This window comes from Staurois parvus, unplaced genomic scaffold, assembly GCF_062004578.1.
Source record: "Staurois parvus isolate SC_StPar_1 unplaced genomic scaffold, SC_StPar_1.0 ptg000790l, whole genome shotgun sequence".
In the NCBI taxonomy this organism is placed as follows: Eukaryota; Metazoa; Chordata; class Amphibia; order Anura; family Ranidae; genus Staurois; species Staurois parvus.
Window position 1 is genome coordinate 48,600 of NW_028318586.1, and position 25,225 is coordinate 73,824.

The following is a 25,225-nucleotide window of genomic DNA, read 5'->3' on the forward strand; positions in this document are numbered from 1 at the left end:
GAGCTCAAACAACAGGCTTGGGCCTACTTGGACAGCACCCTGCCAACCGAGGTAGACAATCCCCTTGACTACTGGGCAACGAAACTTGACCTTTTGCCCCAACTAGCTGAATTTGCCCTTGAAAGGCTGTCATGCCCGGCCAGTAGCATGGCATCGGAGCGCGTGTTTAGTGCGGCAGGAGGTATTGTAACTCCGCGGAGGACACGACTGTCCACCCAAAGTGTGGAGAGACTGACGTTTGTGAAAATGAATCAGGCGTGGATTAGTCTGGATTTCAAACCACCAGTTCCTGACACAACTGACTAAATCCGCCATGAATCATGCCCCAAACATGTGCCACTTTCAGGTCTCCTCACACACTGCTGGTGTGTTCCATTTTTTTTACATAGGGTGCTGGCAGATTACGGGCCTCCCATAGCTGCTGCCAGGCCCCTAATCTGCCATGGGCCCCTATACCGCCTCCTCATGCTGCTGCCAAGTCCAGAGTCTGTCATGGGTCCCTGTACGGCCTCCCATTGCTGCTGTCTCCATCGCCACACTCTGCCATGTGCCACTTTCAGGTCTCCTCACACTGCTGGTGTGTTACATTTTTTGTCATAGGGTGCTGGCAGATTACGGGCCTCACATAGCTGCTGCCAGGCCCCTAATCTGCCATAGGCCCCTATATACCGCCTCCTCATGCTGCTGCCAGGTCCAGAGTCTCTCATGCCATGTGCCACTTTCAGGTCTCCTCACACTGCTGGTGTGTTAAATTTTTTGACATAGGGTGCTGGCAGATTACGGGCCTCCCATAGCTGCTGCCAGGCCCCTAATCTGCCATGGGCCCCTGTACCGCCTCCTCATGCTGCTGCCAGGTCCAGAGTCTCTCATGGGTCCCTGTACGGCCTCCCATTGCTGCTGTCTCCATCGCCACACTCTGCCATGTGCCACTTTCAGGTCTCCTCACACACTGCTGGTGTGTTCAATTTTTTGTCATAGGGTGCTGGCAGATTACGGGCCTCCCATAGCTGCTGCCAGGCCCCTAATCTGCCATGGGCCCCTGTACCGCCTCCTCATGCTGCTGCCAGGTCCAGAGTCTCTCATGGGTCCCTGTACGGCCTCCCATTGCTGCTGTCTTCATCGCCACACTCTGCCATGTGCCACTTTCAGGTCTCCTCACACACTGCTGGTGTGTTAAATTTTTTGTCATAGGGTGCTGGCAGATTACGGGCCTCCCATTGCTGCTGCCAGGCCCCTAATCTGCCATGGGCCCCTGTACTGCCTCCTCATGCTGCTGCCAGGTCCAGAGTCTCTCATGGGTCCCTGTACGGCCTCCCATTGCTGCTGTCTCCATCGCCACACTCTGCCATGTGCCACTTTCAGGTCTCCTCACACACTGCTGGTGTGTTCAATTTTTTGTCATAGGGTGCTGGCAGATTACGGGCCTCCCATAGCTGCTGCCAGGCCCCTAATCTGCCATGGGCCCCTGTACCGCCTCCTCATGCTGCTGCCAGGTCCAGAGTCTCTCATGGGTCCCTGTACGGCCTCCCATTGCTGCTGTCTCCATCGCCACACTCTGCCATGTGCCACTTGCAGGTCTCCTCACACACTGCTGGTGTGTTAAATTTTTTGACATAGGGTGCTGGCAGATTACGGCCTCCCATAGCTGCTGCCAGGCCCCTAATCTGCCATGGGCCCCTATACCGCCTCCTCATGCTGCTGCCAGGTCCACAGTCTCTCATGGGTCCTTGTGCGGCCTCCCATTGCTGCTGTCTCCATCGCCACACTCTGCCATGTGCCACTTTCAGGTCTCCTCACACTGCTGGTGTGTTACATTTTTTGTCATAGGGTGCTGGCAGATTACGGGCCTCCCATAGCTGCTGCCAGGCCCCTAATCTGCCATGGGCCCCTGTACCGCCTCCTCATGCTGCTGCCAGGTCCAGAGTCTCTCATGGGTCCCTGTACGGCCTCCCATTGCTGCTGTCTCCATCGCCACACTCTGCCATGTGCCACTTTCAGGTCTCCTCACACACTGCTGGTGTGTTAAATTTTTTGACATAGGGTGCTGGCAGATTACGGGCCTCCCATAGCTGCTGCCAGGCCCCTAATCTGCCATGGGCCCCTATACCGCCTCCTCATGCTGCTGCCAGGTCCACAGTCTCTCATGGGTCCCTGTACGGCCTCCCATTGCTGCTGTCTCCATCGCCACACTCTGCCATGTGCCACTTTCAGGTCTCCTCACACTGCTGGTGTGTTAAATTTTTTGTCATAGGGTGCTGGCAGATTACGGGCCTCCCAAAGCTGCTGCCAGGCCTCTAATCTGCCATGGGCCCCTGTACCGCCTCCTCATGCTGCTGCCAGGTCCAGAGTCTCTCATGGGTCCCTGTACGGCCTCCCATTGCTGCTGTCTCCATCGCCTCACTCTGCCATGTGCCACTTTCAGGTCTCCTCACACACTGCTGGTGTGTTCAATTTTTTGTCATAGGGTGCTGGCAGATTACGGGCCTCCCATAGCTGCTGCCAGACCCCTAATCTGCCATGGGCCCCTGTACCGCCTCCTCATGCTGCTGCCAGGTCCAGAGTCTCTCATGGGTCCCTGTACGGCCTCCCATTGCTGCTGTCTCCATCGCCTCACTCTGCCATGTGCCACTTTCAGGTCTCCTCACACACTGCTGGTGTGTTCAATTTTTTGTCATAGGGTGCTGGCAGATTACGGGCCTCCCATAGCTGCTGCCAGGCCCCTAATCTGCCATGGGCCCCTATACCGCCTCCTCATGCTGCTGCCAGGTCCACAGTCTCTCATGCCATGTGCCACTTTCAGGTCTCCTCACACTGCTGGTGTGTTCAATTTTTTGACATAGGGTGCTGGCAGATTACGGGCCTCCCATTGCTGCTGCCAGGCACGTAATCTGCCATGGGCCCCCGTACCGACTCCTCATGCTGTGACGTTGCAACAAGGTGGAATTCAACCCTACATATGCTAGACCGCCATTACGAACAGCGAAAGGCCATCACAGATTTCCTGATGTTAAAAGCGGATAAAGGTACTCCCTGTGTAACTTAGATGTCAGCCATTGGCAGCTCATGCGTGACTCCTGCGCTTGCTCAGGCCCTTTGAGGAGGCCACGCTATTCGTGAGTCGGCAGGACTATGGGATGAACGACGTCATTCCTCTGTTGCACGTCCTGGAACAAATGCTGTTAACAATGGCTGGTCAGGGTGCGGTAGACGTGGCGCACAGATCTCAACGCCACATGACCCCTGTGGGGGCAGGACAGGAAGAAGAGGAGGAGGTAGAGGAGGACATTGGTGCTCAGGAATTATTGAGTGAAATGGGTGGTTTTTCCACTCAGCGGACAGGAGTGGAGGAGCAGGAGCATCTGGTAGAGGAGGAGGAGGAGGAGACAGAGGACCCAGACGCACCGTGGCAGTATGCTGTGGAGATGGAGGCAGGGAGTCCCTCGCATTCCTTGGCACAAATGGCCCATAGCATGCTCGCTTGCTTGCGTAGCGACAGCCGAATAATAACCATCAGACAGAGGGATGACTTTTGGCTGTCCACCTTGTTGGACCCTCGCTATCGTTCAAAAATGGTGGCCTTTTTCACACCTGCTGAGAGGGAGGCCAAAATAACGTACTATAAAAACCACCTATGTAGTCAGCTGGTCTCTGCCTTTGTGCGCCAACGTCCATCCTCAGACACTGTGGGCCCTGTGCGCTCGCGTTCCGCTGCCATGGCAGCAGGGGAGGGGTGGGGTGGTAGGAGCAGTGGCAGCTCCACCAGCAGCGGCTGCCTCAGTCTGCAGTCGATGATGAGTAGCTTTCTTCACCAGCGCAGTGAGGAAACTACTAACCAGCCGCAGCAGCAGCAGCATCAGGTGGACCTGGAGCAGGACCTCAAACAACAGGCTTAGGCCTACTTGGACAGCACCCTGCCAACCGAGGTAGACAATCCCCTTGACTACTGGGCAACGAAACTTGACCTTTGGCCCCAACTAGCTGAATTTGCCCTTGAAAGGCTGTCATGCCCGGCCAGCAGCGTGGCATCGGAGCACGTGTTTAGTGCGGCAGGAGGTATTGTAACTCCGCGGAGGACACGACTGTCCACCCAAAGTGTGGAGAGACTGACGTTTGTGAAAATGAATCAGGCGTGGATTAGTCTGGATTTCAAACCACCAGTTCCTGACACAACTGACTAAATCCGCCATGAATCATGCCCCAAACATGTGCCACTTTCAGGTCTCCTCACATTGCTGGTGTGTTCCATTTTGTCATAGGTTGCTGGCAGATTACAGGCCTCCCATAGGTGCTGCCAGGCCCCAAATCTGCCATGGGCCCCCGTACCGCCTGGTCACGCTGCTGCTGGGCCCACAGTGTGACCTGGGTCCCTGTACCGCCTCCCATTGCTCCCACTCTGCCATGTGCCACTTTGAGGTCTCCTCACACTCCTGCGGTTTTCCATTTTGTCATAGTTTGCTGGCAGATTTCAGGCCTCCCATAGGTGCTGCCAGGCCCCAAATCTGCCATGGGCCCCCGTACCGCCTGGTTACGCTGCTGCAGGGCCCACAGTGTGACCTGGGTCCCTGTACCGCCTCCCATTGCTCCCACTCTGCCATGTGCCACTTTCAGGTCTCCTCACACTCCTGCTGGTTTCCATTTTGTCATAGGTTGCTGGCAGATTACAGGCCTCCCATAGGTGCTGCCAGGCCCCAAATCGGCCATGGGCCCCCGTACCGCCTGGTCACGCTGGGTCCACAGTGTGACATGGGTCCCTGTACCGCCTCCCATTGCTCCCACTCTGCCATGTGCCACTTTCAGGTCTCCTCCCACTCCTGCTGGTTTCCATTTTGTTATAGGTTGCTGTATGGCCTCCCATTGCTGCTGCCTCCACCGCCACACTGTGGCTCCAAACACTGGTTTTGGCCCCGTGACTGGCCAAATGAGTGAAGTGTGCAGTGATTCTAAGATCGACGGCACTCATCTGCATGTCATACTGACTGACAGTATTATTTCTCTTCCCCAGCAGACTCCAAGGGCATTTAAATTAAAGGTACAGTGTTCTGCACTAATATAAAGGCTCTCTGAAGCCTAGAAACACCCTTTTTTAAGTTAAATTCACAGCGAATATATTCGACTCGAATCGAATATTTTCCACAAATTCGCCGAATCAGTCGAATCGAATTTTTGAATACTTCGCTCATCTCTAGTCCTGACATTTGGGGGATATCTGTACCGTCCTGACATTTGGGGGATATCTGTACCGTCCTGACATTTGGGGGATATCTGTACCGTCCTGACATTTGGGGGATATCTGTACCGTCCTGACATTCGGGGGATATCTGTACCGTTCTGACATTTGGGGGATATCTGTACCGTCCTGACATTTGGGGGATATCTGTACCGTTCTGACATTTGGGGGATATCTGTACCGTCCTGACATTTGGGGGATATCTGTACCGTCCTGACATTTGGGGGATATCTGTACCGTCCTGACATTCGGGGGATATCTGTACCGTTCTGACATTTGGGGGATATCTGTACTGTCCTGACATTTGGGGGATATCTGTACCGTTCTGACATTTGGGGGATATCTGTACTGTTCTGAAATTCTTGGACCTCAAGAAATGAGATTGGCTGTCAGTACTTCAGGATTGATCAATATTCAGATCTATACCATAGTTTGTGAACTCTATAACTTTCCTACAAACTAAAAAATACATCCTAATTTGGGTTATTTTCACCAAAGACATGTAGCAGAATACATCTCGGCCTAAATTTATGAAGAACAATTATTTGTAAACTTTTATAACAGAAACAAAGAAAAATTTTTTTCAAAAACCCCAGCGGTGATTAAATACCACCAAAAGAAAGCTCTAGTTGTGTGAAGAAAATGATAAAATTTTAGTTTGGGTACAGTGTTGTATGACCGCGCAATTGTCATTCAAAGTGTGAGAGCGCTGAGACCTGAAAAATGGTCTGGGCAGGAAGGTGTAAAATTGCACGGAATTGAATTGGTTAAACTCTAGCTTGCTTTCATTAACTAAATCATCAATAAATTCCATAATTGTTATTCACCGTAATCAGATGATTTTCTTGTTTGACCCGGCTCAGTCACTGGACCTCTCGTTCACGTCTGACGAAACACAAACGCCTTCACTTCTAGGTTCTTTTCACCGTGTTTTTCCCAGACTTGACAATCACAGAATTGTGCGTTCTCCCCCTTATCAAGGAATGGAAAACCAGAGAAAAACTGCAGCGGAGGCTGGCTCACCAAAATGTTGGATTTTAGACACATATAATACTTCTTTAGTGTCTTGAGGCGATTATGAATGAAAGAGCCATTGAAATAAAAAATAAAGTGTGATTTTATTCTATCACACAATGGTGTAAAATAACAATGTAAAGCGTATCATGAACAGTTCCATGGAGATACAACTACTGTAGAAATAACAATGTAAAGCGTATCATGAACAGTTCCATGGAGATACAACTACTGTAGAAATATCAATGTAAAGCGTATCATGAACAGTTCCATGGAGATACAACTACTGTAGAAATAACAATGTAAAGCGTATCATGAACAGTTCCATGGAGATACAACTACTGTAGAAATAACAATGTAAGCGTATCATGAACAGTTCCATGGAGATACAACTACTGTAGAAATAACAATGTAAAGTGTATCATGAACAGTTCCATGGAGATACAACTACTGTAGAAATAACAATGTAAGTGTATCATGAACAGTTCCATGGAGATAAAACTACTGTAGAAATATCAAGCAGAAGTGTAAAGATAAGTCACCATTATTTGTCATGGCTGTCCTGGCCATGTGCTGTTCTCCATGTTCTTGTCCTTCTCATGTCTTTTGGGAAGTAGACGGAAGTGAGGATCTTGCAGCATGCACCTGTTGCAGCTTCTCAGACGTGGATGTGTGTATACAAGAGTGTCAGTGTTAGCGTTTCCAACTGTCCCTTATGGACCTTTTATATAGGAACAGCTTCATAGTTAGTGATCTTAATACCTTCTATGGAAATGATTACTGCTTGGCAAAGCCATTTCATACAAGGAAGGGGATGCTATACATATGATGTCTGATGGACAGGTACAGATGTGATGTACATAATATTATAAGCTGATGATGTCACCTCAGCTATTCATATATAAATGATAATATAACTTAAGAACATATCTTTACAACATATCAATGTATAATCACTAATCTATATATGTATCAATGTTAGAGACGTATACTAAATACACACAGATACTATTAAATACATAATGTAATAACAAGTCACTTCTAATACCTCTGACATTTTACTACCAGAGACATCTAACCAGCTACACCGAAATATAGAATACTCAGCCTTCAGCTGGATAGCTGGTCAGCTAACTCCTGTCTTATGTTACTGTCTCAGCTTAACATTCATATTTTTCAGTCTCAGTTATATCTGAAGAATACTAATACTGCCATTTGTCAGAAGACCATTCACACATATTAATATTAATTATGACTAATCAGAAAAAACAAATATTTTGCAAGCTTGCCATCAATATAAGTGCCGAATCATAAATGTGATTTCTTACAGAGAACCCCACTAATAACACTGAACCTTGGGGTACCCCACTAATAACACTGAACCTTGGGGTACCCCACTAATAACACTGACCCTTGGGGTACCCACTAATAACACTGAACCCTGGGGTACCCCACTAATAACCCTGAACCTTGGGGTACCCCACTAATAACCCTGAACCTTGGGGTACCCCACTAATAACACCGAACCTTGGGGTCCCCCACTGACACCCCCAGACCATTCAGAGTATGAATCATTAACCACTACTCTCTGAATGATATTTTAGCCAGTTTTCTATCCATTTACATTCTGATTTTTCCATCCCATAGACTTACACATTAGCCGTGTGTGGGGAACTGTGTCCAAGTATACCACGTCCACCACCACCCCTCTGTCCAAGTATACCACGTCCACTGCCACCCCTCTGTCCGAGTATACCACATCCACCGCCACCCCTCTGTCCAAGTATACCACGTCCACCACCACCCCTCTGTCCAAGTATACCACATCCACCGCCACCCCTCTGTCCAAGTATACCACGTCCACCGCCCCCCCTCTGTCCAAGTATACCACATCCACCGCCACCCCTCTGTCCAAGTATACCACATCCACCGCCACCCCTCTGTCCAAGTATACCACGTCCACCGCCACCCCACTGTCCAATTATACCACGTCCACCGCCACCCCTCTGTTCAAGTATACCACATCCACCGCCACCCCTCTGTCCAAGTATACCACGTCCACAGGCACCCTTCTGTCCAAGTATACCACCTCCACAGCCACCCTTATGTCCAAGTATACCACGTCCACCACACTCCTCTGTCAAAGTATAATACATCCACCTCTCTGTCCAAGTATACCACGACCACAGCCACCCCTCTGTCCAAGTATACCACATCCACCTCTCTGTCTAATTATACCACGACTACAGCCACCCCTCTGTCCAAGTATACCACGTCCACTGCCACCCCTCTGTCCAAGTATACCACGTCCACCTCCACTCCTCTGTCCAAGTATACCACATCCACCGCCACCCCTCTGTCCAAGTATACCACGTCCACCTCTCTGTCTAATTATACCACGACTACAGCCACCCTTCTGTCCACGTATACCACGTTCACCGTCACTCCTCTGTCCAAGTATACCACAACCACCACCACTTCTCTCCTCGAAGGCCCAGTGGGTGTATGCCAGCCGGTCCACGGGCTTTATTCACCTTTATTCTATTCTATAATATTTCTGGATCATATCAATTGTGAGACAATGTGGATCATCTGGGGGGTGTCAGTACCACCCCCCATTATGGACAAGAGCCCCCCATGCTCCTTTGTATACACAGAGCTGAAGAAAGAAGGACAATGTATGAAATCCTCTTTGTCCCCAGTCACCCCCTCTAGATGGTTCTGTAAAGGGCCTACATGCTGGGACCGGACCTTTCTACTATTCATAGATTGGAGGAATGTTTTGGGGTCGTCCTGATATCTTTCTGTCGTTTGTTTTCAGTTTTTGTGCCTTTATTTCCTTTTTGCATATTCTGTTCTATTCTTTGTAATGTGTAAACGATGATCGCGTTCCTTCATTGTTATATTTAATAAAAGCTCTTTTCTTATTATCTATCGCTTTTGTAACTTTGGCCGTAAGCCACATAGGTTGGACTTTTAGCCTTTTATACTTGTTGCCCATGGGAATATATTTTGCAGTGTGGTCACATACAGTCTTTATGAAGAACTCCCATTTCTGTGTTGTGTTCATCGATGCCAATATTCCCTCCCAGTCTAAGTCTTGGAGAGCAGCTCTCAGCCTTAGAAAATTAGCTCTCTTAAAGTTGTTTTTATTTTTCCCTTATGTGCTAGCTACAGCTAACAATAAATGAAATCATATTATGGTCACTGCTGCCCTTGCAGCCCTTTCCATCTGTGGGAGGAGCTGAGTCTCCACCTCCTCATTAACACTGGGAGGCCTATAACAAACTCCAATGATGACCTTTGTAGTACTGCCCCCCCATGTGCAGTTCCACCCATAATACTTCAGCCTCATCACACTCTCCATCAACTAGGTCCTCTTTCACACTCGCTCTGAGATCACTTCTCACATAGAGACAGACACCACCACCTTTCCTATTTCCCCCGTCTCTCCGAAAGAGAACCTAGCCAGGAATATGAATGGCCCAGTCATGTGAGGAATGAAGCCAAGATTCAGCAATACCAATTCAATCCTAGTTCTCTTCATGCACCAAACCTTCCAACTCACCTATTGTGCTGGGCACACTTCTGGCATTGGGGAACAAACACTTTCATTCACTGACAGCTTGTCCATTCACTGACACCTTGTCCATTCACTGACACCTTGTCCATTCACTGACACCTTGTCCATTCACTGACACATTGTTCACACGGATTTTGTGTATTTTTCATTTGTATACAAATGGTACCAATTCCACTGGTTGTTTGTAACATGGGAACCTTCTTATCATCTGCCATAGCCCTCCCCCCATCTTTCCCCATTCCACCCCCCAAAAAGTACTGACCTCTGTCTGATCTGTCTACCCCGTTATAATACCTGATGTACACAAAGACAGGACTTCAGTGAGGAACATTTCCCTCACTCAGGACAGGAAAATAGCTTCTCCCCGTGTGAGATCTCTGATGTCTGAAAAGACTGGACGAATATGAAAAACATTTTCCACACTCAGGACAGGAATATGGCTTCTCCCCCGTGTGAGATCTTTGATGTCTGTAAAAATGGGACTTAAATGAAAAACGTTTCCCGCACTCAGGACAGAAATATGGCTTCTCCCCCGTGTGAGATTTCTGATGTTTGTTAAAACTGGACTTCACTGAAAAACATTTCCCGCACTCAGGACAGGAATACGGCTTCAATCCCGTGTGAGTTCTCTGATGTTCGTAAAGATGGGACTTTTCTGAAAAACATTTTCCACACTCAGGACAAGAATACGGCTTCTCCCCTGTGTGATATCTCTGATGTGTGTAAAGATGGGACTTCACTGAAAAACATTTCCAGCACTCAGAACAGGAATACGGCTTCTCACCTGTGTGAGACCTTTCATGTATGACAAGACTTGATTTTTGTGAAAAACATTTCCCGCACTCAGGACAGGAATACGGCTTCTCCCCCGTGTGAGATCTTTTATGCACATTAAGATAGGATTTAGAACGGAAACCCTTCCCGCACTCAGTACAGGAGAACCTCTTCCCTGTTGGAAGGCCGGCCCGGTCCCGCACAGTTTGAGGTGCCTCAGGATACGAGGAATCCGATGGTCCATCTACACTGGGTGGTGCCGGATGGACATTGGAGGGAGCCGGGTTTTCTCCTGGACTATACTGTGTGATGTCCTCATCTTCTACTTTCCAGTCTGGAGACAAAGTGAGACAATCCTCGGAGGTTTTCCTCATCTCCCGGCCATGGACTAAAATACAAAGACAAAGAGGATTACTAGACAGGAGCTGATTGGTTCCCCCAAACCAGGACTCCGCCCACATCAGGCAGCTTGGTCTCTGAGGAGCTTACAATTCCACCCTCAAGGGAACTAGGAAATGGCTCCTCTGATCTCCTACCAGGTCATTTCTTTATTCATGGACCTTAGTCAGAGAGTGAGGAAACAACCAGAACTGTCTTTTATAGGAGGGACAGTGATGAGGGGATTATAGGACGAGGGTCCCCACCCCCTCTATCACTCATCGCCATCTTCCCAACACAAGAAGTACTGCACTTCCTTATTTAGTCCATGATTTAGTCATGAAGAACAGCGGGGCTGAGCCCCACCAGAGGTCAGAGAGTGAGGATGGGGGAAGAACAACCAAGATGGAGACTGGACTGATCCTGAAGTCAGGAGTATGTAATGTACAATATAAATTATACAGTATAAGGGTCAGGACTCATAATATTGGTATTCAGTAATCAGTGGAAGTTTAAATGTTTACTGTAGACAAGTTGCAGAGATCCCACATCGCTGCCTCCCATCTCCTGAGACTGCACTCAGTGACTTGGGTCTGAGACACTACAGACATATCCCTCCACCCGGCACAGCCAGCAGACCACAGAGCAAGGAACCCTGGGAGAAATATTCTGTCAGAGATCTTACTAGACCCGGACATGGGGAAGAACACCCAAGACACACACCCCAGGTGCCTAGGTCTAGTATCGCTTGTGCTGAAAAACATTATGCTGCCAGCTGAACCCCAGAACCTCCATAAATCCAGTCTAGAGACATAAATTGTGTCTGCAGCACAGAGAAGGAAGATTATCCGAGAGAAATCCAGGAATACAGGACGGGGAACACAGCTCAGGAAAGTGACCAGGGGATTACAGGCTGATATCACCCAGTCCCCGCCCTACTCTGGACCAATCAGTGAGCAGTATGGGTGGAGGAATGGATTTAGTGTTCATGACCCACCTGTGCTGATCTCTGTAGGAGTGTCCTCCTCTATAAATGTCCCCGTTATTCCATCCTCCTCCATAGACTGCTGATCATCCCTCACATACGCCTCTTCTTCTTCTGCTTTCACCTCAAATTCTATATCGATTGGATCTCCACTCTAAATCAAGAAACAGATCAGCAATAACATCTGTAAAATATAAGCTTTAATATTGTGACATCAATTAAAACTTTCATATCATCTATAAAATATATTAATTCACAGAAAATATCAACACATCACCTTTACAAGTCCATGTTCTAGATTCTCCATCCCACCTACCTTGTAATGGTGAGGGATGGTGTGACCTTCCTGTGTGGAATCCCGGGAATACAGAGGACGGGGACATCGCTCTGGTGGGTTCCTGGTATTAGGTGGCTCCATCATCTCCTTGTGTCCTTCTGAAAACTCCTCCATCACTCCATACTCCTCATCCTCCTCTTTATACTCTTCTTTAACATCAATATTATCATCCCCGAGGATTCCACTCTGAAAGATATAATAAAACATTCATTGTAACAAACATGCTGTGTATAAATCACAACTACCAATAATTTTCATCATCTACCTGATGATGGTGAGGGATGGTGTGACCTTCCTGTGTGGAATCCCGGGAATACAGAGGACGGGGACATCTCTCTGGTGGGTTCCCATGACTGGATCCATCTGTAGGAAACACACACACTGACTGAATCCATTGTTTCTATGTGTTTATCAGATGATGGGGGATCTAGGTGGATCCTCCGTACTGCTCTCTCCTTTACAATAAAGTCTCCTCTTACCCGGTGATGTGAGGGGCGGCTGATTGTCCATCATGACGTCCTTGTAGAGATCCTTGTGTCCTTCTAAATACTCCCACTCCTCCATGGAGAAATAGACAGTGACACCCTGACACCTTATAGGAACCTGACACACACAATGATACAGTCACCATCCAGACACATCCCTTGTCTGTTACTGGAGAATGTCCCAGAATTCCCGGCACCGCTCACCTCTCCTGTCAGCAGCTGAGTGATCTCTCTGGTGACTTCTAGAATCTTCTGCATGTTGTGTCTCTCAGGGTTTAGGGAGTCACATGGAGGCACTGTGATGGTCATATGGTCACCTGACTTCAGAAGAGGAAATCTCTGTATTGAGGAACCAATAGGAATATCATGTTAGACTCCCAGAATCCTCCTCACCTCTCCGGTCAGGTCTGTGTTTTATTAATAGAGATGAGAGTGATGTCATGTGACCTCCCAGAATCCTCCTCACCTCTCCGGTCAGGTCTGTGTTTTATCAATAGAGATGAGAGCGATGTCATGTGACCTCCCAGAATCCTCCTCACATCTCCGGTCAGGTCTGTGTTTATTATTAGAAATGAGAGTGTTGTCATGTGACCTCCCAGAATCCCCCTCACCTCTCCGGTCAGGTCTGTGTTTTATTAATAGAGATGAGAGTGATGTCATGTGACCTCCCAGAATCCCCCTCACCTCTCCGGTCAGCAGGTAGATGATCTCCAGGGTGAGGTTTAGTATCTTCTCAGTCATGTGACTCCGGTCCTCCTCCATCCTCATTGGTGCCATCATGTGATCTATACAGGTCTCCTTGTAGACGGATAACTTTGGGAAATGAAAGTAAGAATGATTTGGATGGTATTGGTCACACAATAATAGGATGTGGATGTGAGGGGGGAATAGGAGGGTTGCTGGACATATAAGATCTACTTCCCCCATGGGAAGACAGTAGTCTGGACTGTTTAGTGTTTGCTAAATTTTGGAGGTCCCGGGACCCTCTTGACCTGTCAGATCAGAAATCCCCTTTTCTCTGTTGGGTTTGTTTGGTCTCTGAACTGGTTTTGATGAGTATTAGATCTGCAGACAAGGAATGATAAATACGATCCTTCCTATGACTTGTTTGCTCTGAGGCAGTGCTGTGAGGTCAATGTCGGCTCATCATGAGGTCCAGGAAGGGGAACTTGAGGACTTTTGGCCGGAGTTGCTGCCTAATCAGGACAATTGGCAGAAATCCGGCTGCAAGGCTCCAATCTGTGGCAGCCTGCTGACTGACAGGAGTGATGTCACTGTCATTCTCTGCAGTAAAAGAAGAGATTGGATTGGGTAGAAGGAGGATGGTGCTGGTGGAGTAGAGAGCTGTCAGGAAGGAGCCTATTCTCTTCCCTCCAATGGAAGCATAGTGTGGGTAGAAGGAGGACAGCAGGAGGATCTGAGTATCAAGTATATTGTAGTATCCAGGACATTGTACAGAGTGGTGGTGGGTTCCTGGGGCTCTGAATTCCAGCACCGGGCACTGCCAGAGCCTGTGTCATGGGAGGTATTGGAGTGTCTCCTGAAGATGTTCAGCACTGACCCCTGACTAGCTTTTAGTCAAAAATGCACCAAGAATCCTCCTCTAAGAACAAGTGTCCACCAAGGGGTGAAGGATTGTCCTTCTGCATTCTATTTGGTATCTTGGAATACATTATTTGACCAGTGAGATGGTAAGAAGGTGAAGGTTGTCTTCCTTTCCTGGTAGGAGTTCTGTAAGAAGGTCTGGAAAGTAAGTGCAGGTAAGAGGACAACCAGAGACCAAGATCCCCCCTCCCTGCCTCAGTGTCCCCCTGAGCCTGACAAACTTCTCTTTCCTCAGAGCCCTGCTCCCCGCCAACCCTATCAAAGACCCAGATTCCTTCAGCTACTCTACCCCCTCAAAACCCTTTAACTTCACTATCCCCTCAGGGGCCCCAAAGTCTCCCATCCTCAGTAACCCCTGAGAGACCCCTCAGCTCCTCTTCTTCCCTCAGACCCCTCAGTATTTCCCTCCCTCTGACACCAATGATGGAACATATTCTTCATGGCCGGCTGGGGAATGTTTCCTTCCTCCTGAGCAGCAATGTAAGGGGCTCTATGCTCCATACTCCTGACCCCGGCACTCCATCATTGTGTTGGCTGCATAGTGTAATGATTGCCCATTGGCTGCCTGTGTAGTGTCATCATTGCCCTTTGTAGGCCATGTATGGTCAGGATGGTCCTTGTCTTGTCTATTTATTGTCAGTGCTGTTTGTTTAGAGGACCATATTACTAGAATTTATCTCCACAATGAGGAGAATGTTCCGGCCCCAGAAATGGGGGAATGTTCTGCCCCTGAAGGGGTTCATCTGGGTTCCCACACTATATATGTGTGTATCATCATCTGCTGGAGATAAAAGACGTCACAGTGACTATGGAGGAAGAGGACGGACATGACTATGGAGGAAGAGGATGGATGTGACTATGGAGGAAGAGGACGGACGTGACTATGGAGGAAGAGGACGGACATGATGATGGAGGAAGAGGACGGACGTGACTATGGAGGCAGAGGACGGACATGACTATGGAGGAAGAGGACGGATGTAACTATGGAGGCAGAGGACGGACGTGACTATGGAGGCAGAGGACGGACGTGACTATGGAGGCAGAGGACGGACGTGACTATGAAAGCAGAGGACGGACGTGACTATGGAGGAAGAGGACGGACGTGACTATGGAGGAAGAGGACGGACGTGACTATGGAGGAAGAGGACGGACGTGACTATGGAGGAAGAGGACGGACGTGACGGGGAGTTACTGGGTGTAAATAGAACATAACATCTTATTACCTCCTCTGCTGCCACTTCCACCAAGGTCTCCTCTCCACTTTGTATGGTATACAACTTCCTGTCTTTATTCCAGATGACTTCCTGTCTGTGCCTGACATCACTTCCTGTCTGTGCCTGACATCACTTCCTGTCTGTGTTCTATAATAACTTCCTTTCTGGATAGAAGTGAGATCACCACCTTGTGGAGTTCAGAGGAACTGCAGCCCCGAGAAACATTAAAATAACCGTTCCTGTGGTTTCCATGAAAGATCAAAAATAACTAAAAAAAAGGGGAGGGGGGGAGAGGGGAGGGTCAAATCAGGAAGTAGTAGGGCATGGAGATGTATGGAATCCACGGATCCCACATTTTATCACATTGGTGATGTAGCTAGGGGCAGTGTTGTGGATGGCTTTGAAAGTTGTGGTTAGTATTTTGTATTTTATATGTTGGGTTAGTGGAAGTCAGTGAAGGGATTGGCAGAGAGGGGCAGCAGTCACTGATTGGTTGGGTTGTCTAATGAGAGCGATCCCACCAAACCTGATCCTTCTGGGGGAGACAATGCAAAAATACATCCTAAAGTAGAAACATATATATCAATCCACTCATAATGACATCATCTTCTGGGAGTGTCTGCACATCCATCCATTTCATACACATTTCATTGTCTCAGCAGATCTCCTGCAGCCTATTAGCTCCCATTTCCCTTTCTATGTCTCAGCGGATCTCCTGCAGCCTATTAGCTCCCATTTCCCTTTCTATGTCTCAGCGGATCTCCTGCAGCCTATTAGCACCCATTTCCTTCTCTACGTCTCAGCAGATCTCCTGCAGCCTATTAGCACCCATTTCCCTTTCTATGTCTCAGCAGATCTCCTGCAGCCTATTAGCGCCCATTTTCCTCTCTATGTCTCAGCAGATCTGCTGCAGCCTATTAGCTCCCATTTCCCTCTCTATGTCTCAGCAGATCTCCTGCAGCCTATTAGCTCCCATTTCCATTTCTATGTCTCAGCAGATCTCCTGCATCCTATTAGCGCCCATTTCCCTCTCTATGTCTCAGAAGTGGTGTGACTACAGATGATCCCTCAATATCGCCTCTCCAGGAATAATGTCCCTTCAATCTAATATTCCTGAGACATCTATACAAGTCCTGTGCCAACAACGTCTTCCTGATACCTTTAGGGCTGAAGCCCAAACCTTTCCCCAGAAGGTCCATCTTCCCCGATGTCAGTCCAGCTGAGGAGAAGGTGACAATTCCATCTATTTCTGTTGATGATGAATCGTCTGTTGGGATGGTTGGATGAGTGGGAGATCCCTTGTTGCAGCGTTGATGTTTCCTAGCTCCCCTGTGGCCGGATCTCTGCTGTTTCCTTGATTCTGATGTACAATACGAGGCCGGAGTTGTCCCTCTATAGATCCTAATAAAGTGCCTCCAGCAGAGGAGGGAAGTGATGGGTCAGAGGCTGTAGAAGAAGCTCTAGTGAGCAGTCTAGATGGACGAGGTGAGTCTTGTGTAGGTGGTGCTCCAAGAGTACGCCTGATTAGTAGATGGTTAGATGTTGGACTCCTTCAGCTGCTCGGCTGACAGTGCAGACTGCAGTGTAGACTCCACCTGTGTGATCTGTACAGCCAGAGCAGGTTCTTCCTTCTGGAGAAAGGAAACTCCGAGAACAATGGAGCTTTTGTTTAGGACTTGTGTAAACAGACCACTGGACTCCTCCCTGTCCACAAACAGACCACTGGACTCCTCCCTGTCCACAAACAGACCACTGGACTCCTCCCTGTCCACAAACAGACCACTGGACTCCTCCCTGTCCACAAACAGACCACTGGACTCCTCCCTGTCCACAAACAAAGCTGGGGTCAGTTTACCTCATAGCCCCCTTGGAATAAGCTGTGCTTCTAATATTCAGCTAAAGTTATATTTTTACATAGACAAGACAGCTGTCTTTAGGAACTTCTCAGGAGGACTTTGATCTGGTGTCATTTACCCAAAAAACCCTTCCCCTCCTCCACTAAGAACACCCTCTTCCCCCCACAGAGGACACCCTCCCCCACTAAAGACAACCCCCCACACACACAGAGGACACCCTCCCCCACTACAGACACCCTCCCCCACTAAAGACACCCCCCCTACACACACACACAGAGGACACCCTCCCCCACTACAGACACCCTCTCCACTGAAGATACTTCTTCCTCTCTTTTCCTCCTCTGCAGACTCTCCTCCCCCTCCTTTCCTGTGCTGGGGACACTCTTCTCCTTCTGAGGACACACCTCTCACCTAGTGTTGTCACCCCTCCCCCACTGAAGACACTCTTTCCACTGAGATCACCCCCTCCAGTGTAACCAGTTGCTGCCCAGTCTATAGCCAGATGGCGGTTGGACGAACAGCTCGCCCCTCCAGGTGGTGCCATATGGCGTCCTTTCTGGAGCGTGCACAACGCAGGGCTGTGGTGCGATCTGTCACCGGCCATGTACCTCAGACACGGCCGATGACAGATTTGTGTACTGGCCCTATTGCCAGTGCCATGTGACCTGCTGTGACCAATCACTGCAGGTCACATGACAGTTGTATACAATGGATGGCTTCCTTTCATGCCATCCATTGTATACAAGTGTGTCTAGCTGTGAATGGTCACAGCGATCACATGCACAAGCTGCACCAATCACAGCCCAGCTGTGTCATGTGATTAGCTGTAGCCAAATCACAAAAAAACCCCTGAATGAATCGATGTCATTCAGGTAAATGCATAAAACCTCCAGCAGCACTGAATGTCCGTTCGGAAAGCACGCTGGATGCAGGACAGGCCAGTACCTTGATGGCATATTGAGCAAGTTCTGGCCAGTGATCCATCCTCAAGACCCAGTAACCCAGTGGATGATCAGTTGGAAAGGTCTCCAAGTCTGTTCTTGCCCCTAGATAATCCTGCACTATATGATGCAGACCCTGCCGATGGGTGCTTAAACCTAACAGCCCTGGGCGCTGAGGACTAAAGAACTGTCTAAAGGCATCGGTCAGCTGGCCGCCTTCTCCACCGCTCTTCCTTTGACAGAATGAAGCCTCAGAAACACGTTGTCCAGGAAATGGTGACCTCCCTGTGTCTGGAAAGGTGTTACACAATTTCAAGGCATCCTCAGGATGTTTCATCCTCTGCTCCCTCTGGGAAGACTGGATGAGCTCTGCACCTTCACCCTTGTAACGTGGATCAAGAAGGGTTGCCAACCAGTATTGATCCCTCTTCTTGATAACACATCCTCAGGTCCTTACACAGGCTTTGCAGAATCAGGGAGCCCATGCAGTGTAAGTTTGAGGAGGCAGGAGATTCTGAGTCCTCTGGGTCACTGAGGATGACATTGTCAGGAACTACCTCCTCCCAGCCATGTACTACTCCTGGCTGGGTTCTGGGGACTGAAAAGTGTCCCTTGAATACTGCTCTATGTGATCCTCTACTTCCATGCTGCTTCAATCCTCCTCCTCCTCCTCCTCCTGCTGTGTGTTCTGCAGCCCCACAGGAATGGTTTCTGCATAAAGGGGGCCTTGAGAGGACAGGAAATCCTCCTCTTCCTCCCGATGTTCTGCCTCCAGTGCCCTGTCCATGATTCCATGCAGCGTGTGCTCCAGCAGGAAGACTACAGGGATAGTGTCACTGATGCATGCAGTGTCACAGCTCACCATCCTTGTGGCCTCCTCAGATGGTGACAGGACAGCGCATGCATCCATTGTCAGCAGCCACTAGTGAGGTGAGAAGAAGCCAAGTTCCCCTGAGCCTGTCCTTGTGCCATTTTCACACAGGTACTCATTGATGGTCCTCTGCTGTGTGTGCAGCCACTGCAGCATTGCCAAAGTGGAGTTCCACCGAGTGGACATGTCACAAATGAGTTGGTTGGTGGACAGATTGAATTCCCGTTGAATTTCAGCCAGCTGGAAACAGGCCATTTATGACTGCTGGACATGGCCACAGACTTTTCCAGCCTGCCTCAGAAGATCTTGAAAGCCTGGGTACCTGTTCAAGAAGCGCTGCACCACCAAATTCAGGACGTGTGCCAAGCATGGAACATGTGCCAAGTGTCCCTGTAAGAAGGCGGAGAGAAGGTTGGTGCCATTGTCACATACAACCATTCCTGGCTCAAGCTGCCGTGGCATCAACCACCTCTGAGCATGCCCCTGCAGAGCTGACAGAATCTCTGACCCAGTGTGGCTCCTGTCCCTTAGACAGACCAGCTGAAGCACCACGTGGCATCTTTTAGCCTGACTGCTTGCATAGCCCCATGAACGCTTATGGAGCACTGCTGGTTCAGATGACAATTCAGCAGAAGAGGCCATAGAGGAAGAGGAAGGGGAGGGAGTGGAGCAGACAGATGTGGCAGAATCACCACCAGGTTTTTGGAGGCATGGTGGTGGAACAAGCTCCAGAACTGAACCCTGTCCTGCATCCTTCCCAGCTGCTAGCAGAGTTACCCAGTGTGCCGTGACGGATATGTACCATCCCTGACTGTGCCTGCTGGACCACGTGTCAGTAATGTGGACCTTGCTGATGACCTCCTTGTCCAACAAGGCCAAAACATGACCTTCCACATGATGGTACAGAGCTGGAATGGCCTTGCATGAAACAAATTGTCTTTTCAGAACCTGTCACCGTGATACAGCACATTCTGCAAATTCCCGGAAGGGGGAAGAGTCCACCAGATGGAAAGGCAGCAGTTGTAACGCAGCAATTTGGCCAGGATAGAATGTGGATGGGTGGGACAGTCTTTTTTTCATGGTTCAGCAAATGGGGTAGTGAAATGTTCCTGCTGAAATCAACAGGTGGTGTCCTGCTGTCAGATGGGCCACCCACTGCTGTACCATCACTCCTCTCAGTGGAGGCTGTTGAGAAGACCTGACGTTTTACAGTAGAGATCCCAGATGAGGAGCAAGGAGAAGTCTGCACTTTTTCTGGGTCTTTCAGGTGCTGTTACCAGCGGGCTGCATGGCAGCTCATCATACGTCTTGTCAAGCATGTGGTGCCCAAGTGGCTGGTGTTTTGGCCACGCTTGGTCTGCTTCAGTCAGACTGCAAACAGCAATGCTGCACATGTGTTGAAGAAAGCCCACACCAGAGAACTTGTGGAAGTCTGCATGGAGTCAGCAGCACCCCCCACCTGTGGAGCTCTGTCGTGTGATGCCATTGGTTGGCTGCCCTTATGCCTGTCCCTGGAGGACAACCTGCCTTGTTGGAGTTCTGCCTCCTCCTCACTGTCCTCCTCTGTTCTCTCAGGCACCCAAGTATGGTCAGTGACCTCATCATCCCCATCCTCCTCATCAATGGAGCCAACTTGGCAGTGTGCTGCGGCTGGGGGAACAGGACTGATGATTTCTTTTCCCTCACTGGCGCCCCCTCTCTCTAGGCTCACGTCACTCCTTTCCTCATCCTGGGAACCAACATCACAGCATTCAGATTGCTGCACATCCTCCAGCAGCATGGGACTGACACTATGATCCAATCATTCTGGTGACTCCTCCATGCATGATGGTGGGGCTACGGAAGGAGCAGCTGTGGTGGACAAGGAGCCGGAGGAACAGGACACTTTGGCAGCTGTAGTGGAAGGCAAAATAGTATGAGCCTGGATGACAGAGGATGAGGATGACTGACTTATCCACTCCACCACCTCTTCTGCATGTTGTGGTTCAATAATACGGCCAGCACTTTGGCCAATCATGGCTCTTCCTGAGAACTCAGCTGTTATTGGCCAAAGCAGGTCAGGTGCAATGCTTTGGCCAATCACAAAACATGTTTTACATTGGGCACACGGGCAAACTTCCAGCATAATGGTGAACATGCAAATGGCTAATGTTCGATTCGAACTTATGTTTGACTCGAACCGTCAGCCCATCCCTACTCAAAATATTATTCTCTGTGGATCTACTGCTTCCACTTTACACCTACTTCATTGATCTTGAGGTGTTTGACAGTAAATTAAGAATACTGAACCATGTGCAAATCCATATACAACAAAGTGCTTTGTGCTCAAGATTCAGTTCCCTGCAGATCTACTGCTTCCACTTTACACCGACTTCATGTAGCACTACCTCAGAAGGAGCTGAATGTTGCCCCCGGTTCCCCTTTGCTTTGCCCCACAGCAAGGCAAACACACACACTTCTGCTCGTTGTCTCCAATGACCAGTCTAGGGGGTGTTTTGTGTTTGGAGTTTATTGTAGAACTGGGGATAGGGATGGGGAATGTAGTCGGATCCTCCAGAATCAGAACTCTTCACACTGAGGACATCTAGCTGATCTCTTAGTAGAACACTTGTGAAGTCTCGGCTGACAGTAGATAGCAGACTTCTCAGTAACAAATAGCAGCAAGTAGTTGTAGGAGAGCGAAGTCCCATTAGCAGTAGCAATACTTGGACAAGCTCTGCAGAACACTAGGCAGGGCTCCCTTTCTCAGACCCAGGCTGACTATCAAGCACCAGAGGGGTAACAAGCACACAGAGCCCCCCAGATCTCTCAGAGTTTGCACTCACAGGTCCAAGGACAGAATGGTTGCCTCCTTCCAATCTTCCAAGCCACTCTCTCCAGTGATACCAGACAGAGCTTTGGCAGACAGCTCCCCTCAGTCAGCTTACTGTAGAATCAGGGTCACTCTCTCTAACTTCAGGCCCTCAGGTCACCCACCCGGGGCCACATAACAGCAAGTGCCAGGCGAGGCAGCCTGCCTCCAGCCTGGCGGGTGCAATCCTCTCCGAGGAAAGACACTGAACCCATGTGCTCTCAGAGTATAAATACCACTCCCAGCATGCAATGGGGCCACCCTCCCCTGTAATTGGCCAGGACTGTATCCATATTCATGCTGGTCATTTGTCTAGCCAATTCCCATGTTCTGGAAGACTCTCATAGCTTCCTGAAGGCGGGCAGAACTCAGACAAACTCCAACAGAACCAGAGCAGCATGAGCAGACCTGACTAATCAATCACAGCTCTCTGTAAATCAGAATACCGACTGAATTTACCTGACAGCCTCTCTGGTGAGCAGAGAAACACAGCTATGCTTTACCTGACTACACATCCTAGACCTGACCAGGAGGGGGCGCTACATTCATTCATCTCATCAGATTTGCTGCTATAGGAAAACATCTCAAATCCTGTGCAAATCCATGGAGACAGACAATATTGTGTGCTCAGTATAGTGTTCTCTGCAAGTCCACCGCTTCCACTTTGCATCTACTTCAATCCACCTATTTTACTCCAAAAATCCACCAATCAGTGAAAAGTTGATAAGGTGTGAAAGTGCTCCGCCCTCCAAACTGTGTGGGCTGTAGTGTAGCCCCGCCTTCTTCCACCTCTTGTACATGGGATGGTGAGGGCGCCCCCTAGTAGTGCTTCCCCCTCACCACACCAATAGGACTCCCAGCTTTTCAGCTCCCAGAGTCAGAAACATCCTTCACACTCTCCTCATCTCTGATGGTAATGTGATGGATTTGGTAAAATGCCTATTTCATTTCCTATTGAATATATATATATATACGCTATTTCTATAAGTTTTATAAATATTTACTTTTATACTTTAATACTATTTCTTTCCACATATTTATAAATGTTTAGCATGAATATATATGCTGTGTGAATATTTTCTGCCTGCTGGGCTTTGTGGTACTTTAAGAAATCCTTGCTTAAGAAATATTTGCTCACAGGAACAGACCCCCTCCCATCGTGTGATTTGGAAGACAAAAGAATGTTTTTCTCTTTTTAAGATAAGACTGAAGAAGATCACACCTATACCATGACGGAGATTGTTTTCGTGTAAAGTGACCAATCAAAGACTAATATAATGCTTATGCTGTTATCACGTGATGTTCGCATCATTTTTCATATATAAGCTCACGGTTTCATTTCAATAAATTAGAGAGAAGTTTTCACAGACCAAAGGTGTCAGTGTGAGTTTCTTTATGTGCGCACATTCCACAAGCTGGCCAGCGTCATAAATTTTGGACAGGAACAGATAAGCACTGGATGATTAAGTCCAAGACTAAAACAATTTGGTGCCAAGAAACCCGGGAACTGAATAATGAACCTGCAGCCAGCCGCCATGAAAAGGCGTTCGGTGTCAGTCAAACTGGACAGGCCGGAGAGCTTGATCACCTCTCGGAGCATGGTAAGATATATTTTGCTATCTTACCATTGCTTATCCTGTCTTTGTTGTTGATTCATACCTGTGCCTAGTACGGCTGCTAAAGGTCACTAAAGGCAGGTAACCTTGTATGCCCGGAGTTTATTTAAATATACCTGCATGTGCTTATCTGTTACCTGGGTCTCTGTTGTGTGTTTTTATGTATCAGTCTTGAGGTGGAAGAGGAGTGGACCTACTGAGGGTTTTGACACATAATTTCTCTGGGTGTGTGGTAACCTTGTGTGTTGACCACAACAGAGGAGGTGTCGGATATGCGTCACGGTAATGTGACAGCGGGTGCCGTAACTGTTTGTGTGGGTTACGATGAGTTACTCAGTGGTCTGTACTCAGAGCCCACCAAGATAGACTGCTATGTTATGTCCTAAATGTGTGTCTGTAAGTTAATGTTTGCCATTCAGAAGGTTGGGGTTTGTTAAGGGTTAAGGAAAGTCTGGACAGCAGCCTGTGAAGTGTCTTAGATTTGTTAGGAAGGACCAGAGACAGGGGGAGATGGGTCAGACGCTGATAAGACCCCTAGAAAGGAATGTTAGCACGTGACCTGGTTGCAGAGAGAGAAGAGGAAAAGTATGTGGAATCAAAGATAAAGAATGGCAAAGAAAAAAAAAAGAGAAGAAAGATGTCTTAGTTGACAAACATGTGCTGAGGACAGCAAGAAGTTTGGTATAATGTAGCCGAAGTTATCCACAAAGAGTAGTGGACAGAACAGGTATTGCTACAGGGAAAAAAAAAAAAAAAAAAAAAAAAACCTGTTTATGTGTACCATTAATGTGTTAAAATATTGAAAAGGATTACTGGCATGTCATATTATGCAGGAAGTGAAGCAGTTAAAAAAAGTTATCTAAAGTAGCGAAAGTTTGTAAGCTGAAGGTCAGGACTGGCATAAATCATTGTAGGAACAGAGAGGAATGTTATGTGAAAAAAGGTTTGCTGAACGTGACAGAAGCTTGGTAAAAAAAAAAAAAAAAAACTGTAAAAGCGTTGCATAAAGGATAGTTGGAAGAAATTCAAGAAAAAGGCGATTGTATAATGTATGTGTATCATAAAATGGAAGTGTGTGCTAAAACCACCGCCCTATGTTGGAATGTGGGGTGGAGGAGGGGAGGGACAGCACTGCCCTTCATCTAACGCCTACTTTATGCCCACCACCCCAGCCCTGCCCAGCCCACTTCCTGAAGGCAGCCATCTTGCTGCTCCTGTTTTGTCCCTTCCTGCCCTGCCCAGTACACTTCCTGATGGCAGCCATCTTGCTGCTCCTGTTTTGTCCCTTCCTGCCCAGCCCAGTACACTTCCTGGAGGCGGCCATATTGGTACACCAAAATTAGACAAATGGAAGGCCAATGCCTTGAGTGAGCCGCCTCTACCCAGTGTGTCCGGTCTTACAAGTCAATGGTACATTCTACGTGGCACCGGATGTGCTGAGCAGAATCCCAAGTTGTCTATGGTCCACAGGACCCAAAGATATTGGAC

General features: G+C 48.5%; 1 protein-coding gene across 1 annotated transcript in view; it reads right to left on the reverse strand.

Annotated features, from left to right (window-relative positions):
• LOC149444301 (uncharacterized) overlaps positions 1-10,972 on the reverse strand; it is a 47,978-nt gene extending 37,006 nt beyond the window's left edge. Inside the window, exon 1 of the mRNA XM_089654697.1 lies at positions 10,183-10,972. Within this exon, the coding sequence (XP_089510823.1) occupies positions 10,183-10,972 (790 nt within the window). The remainder of the gene's footprint in view (positions 1-10,182) is intronic.
• Between the last annotated feature and the right edge of the window lie 14,253 nt (positions 10,973-25,225).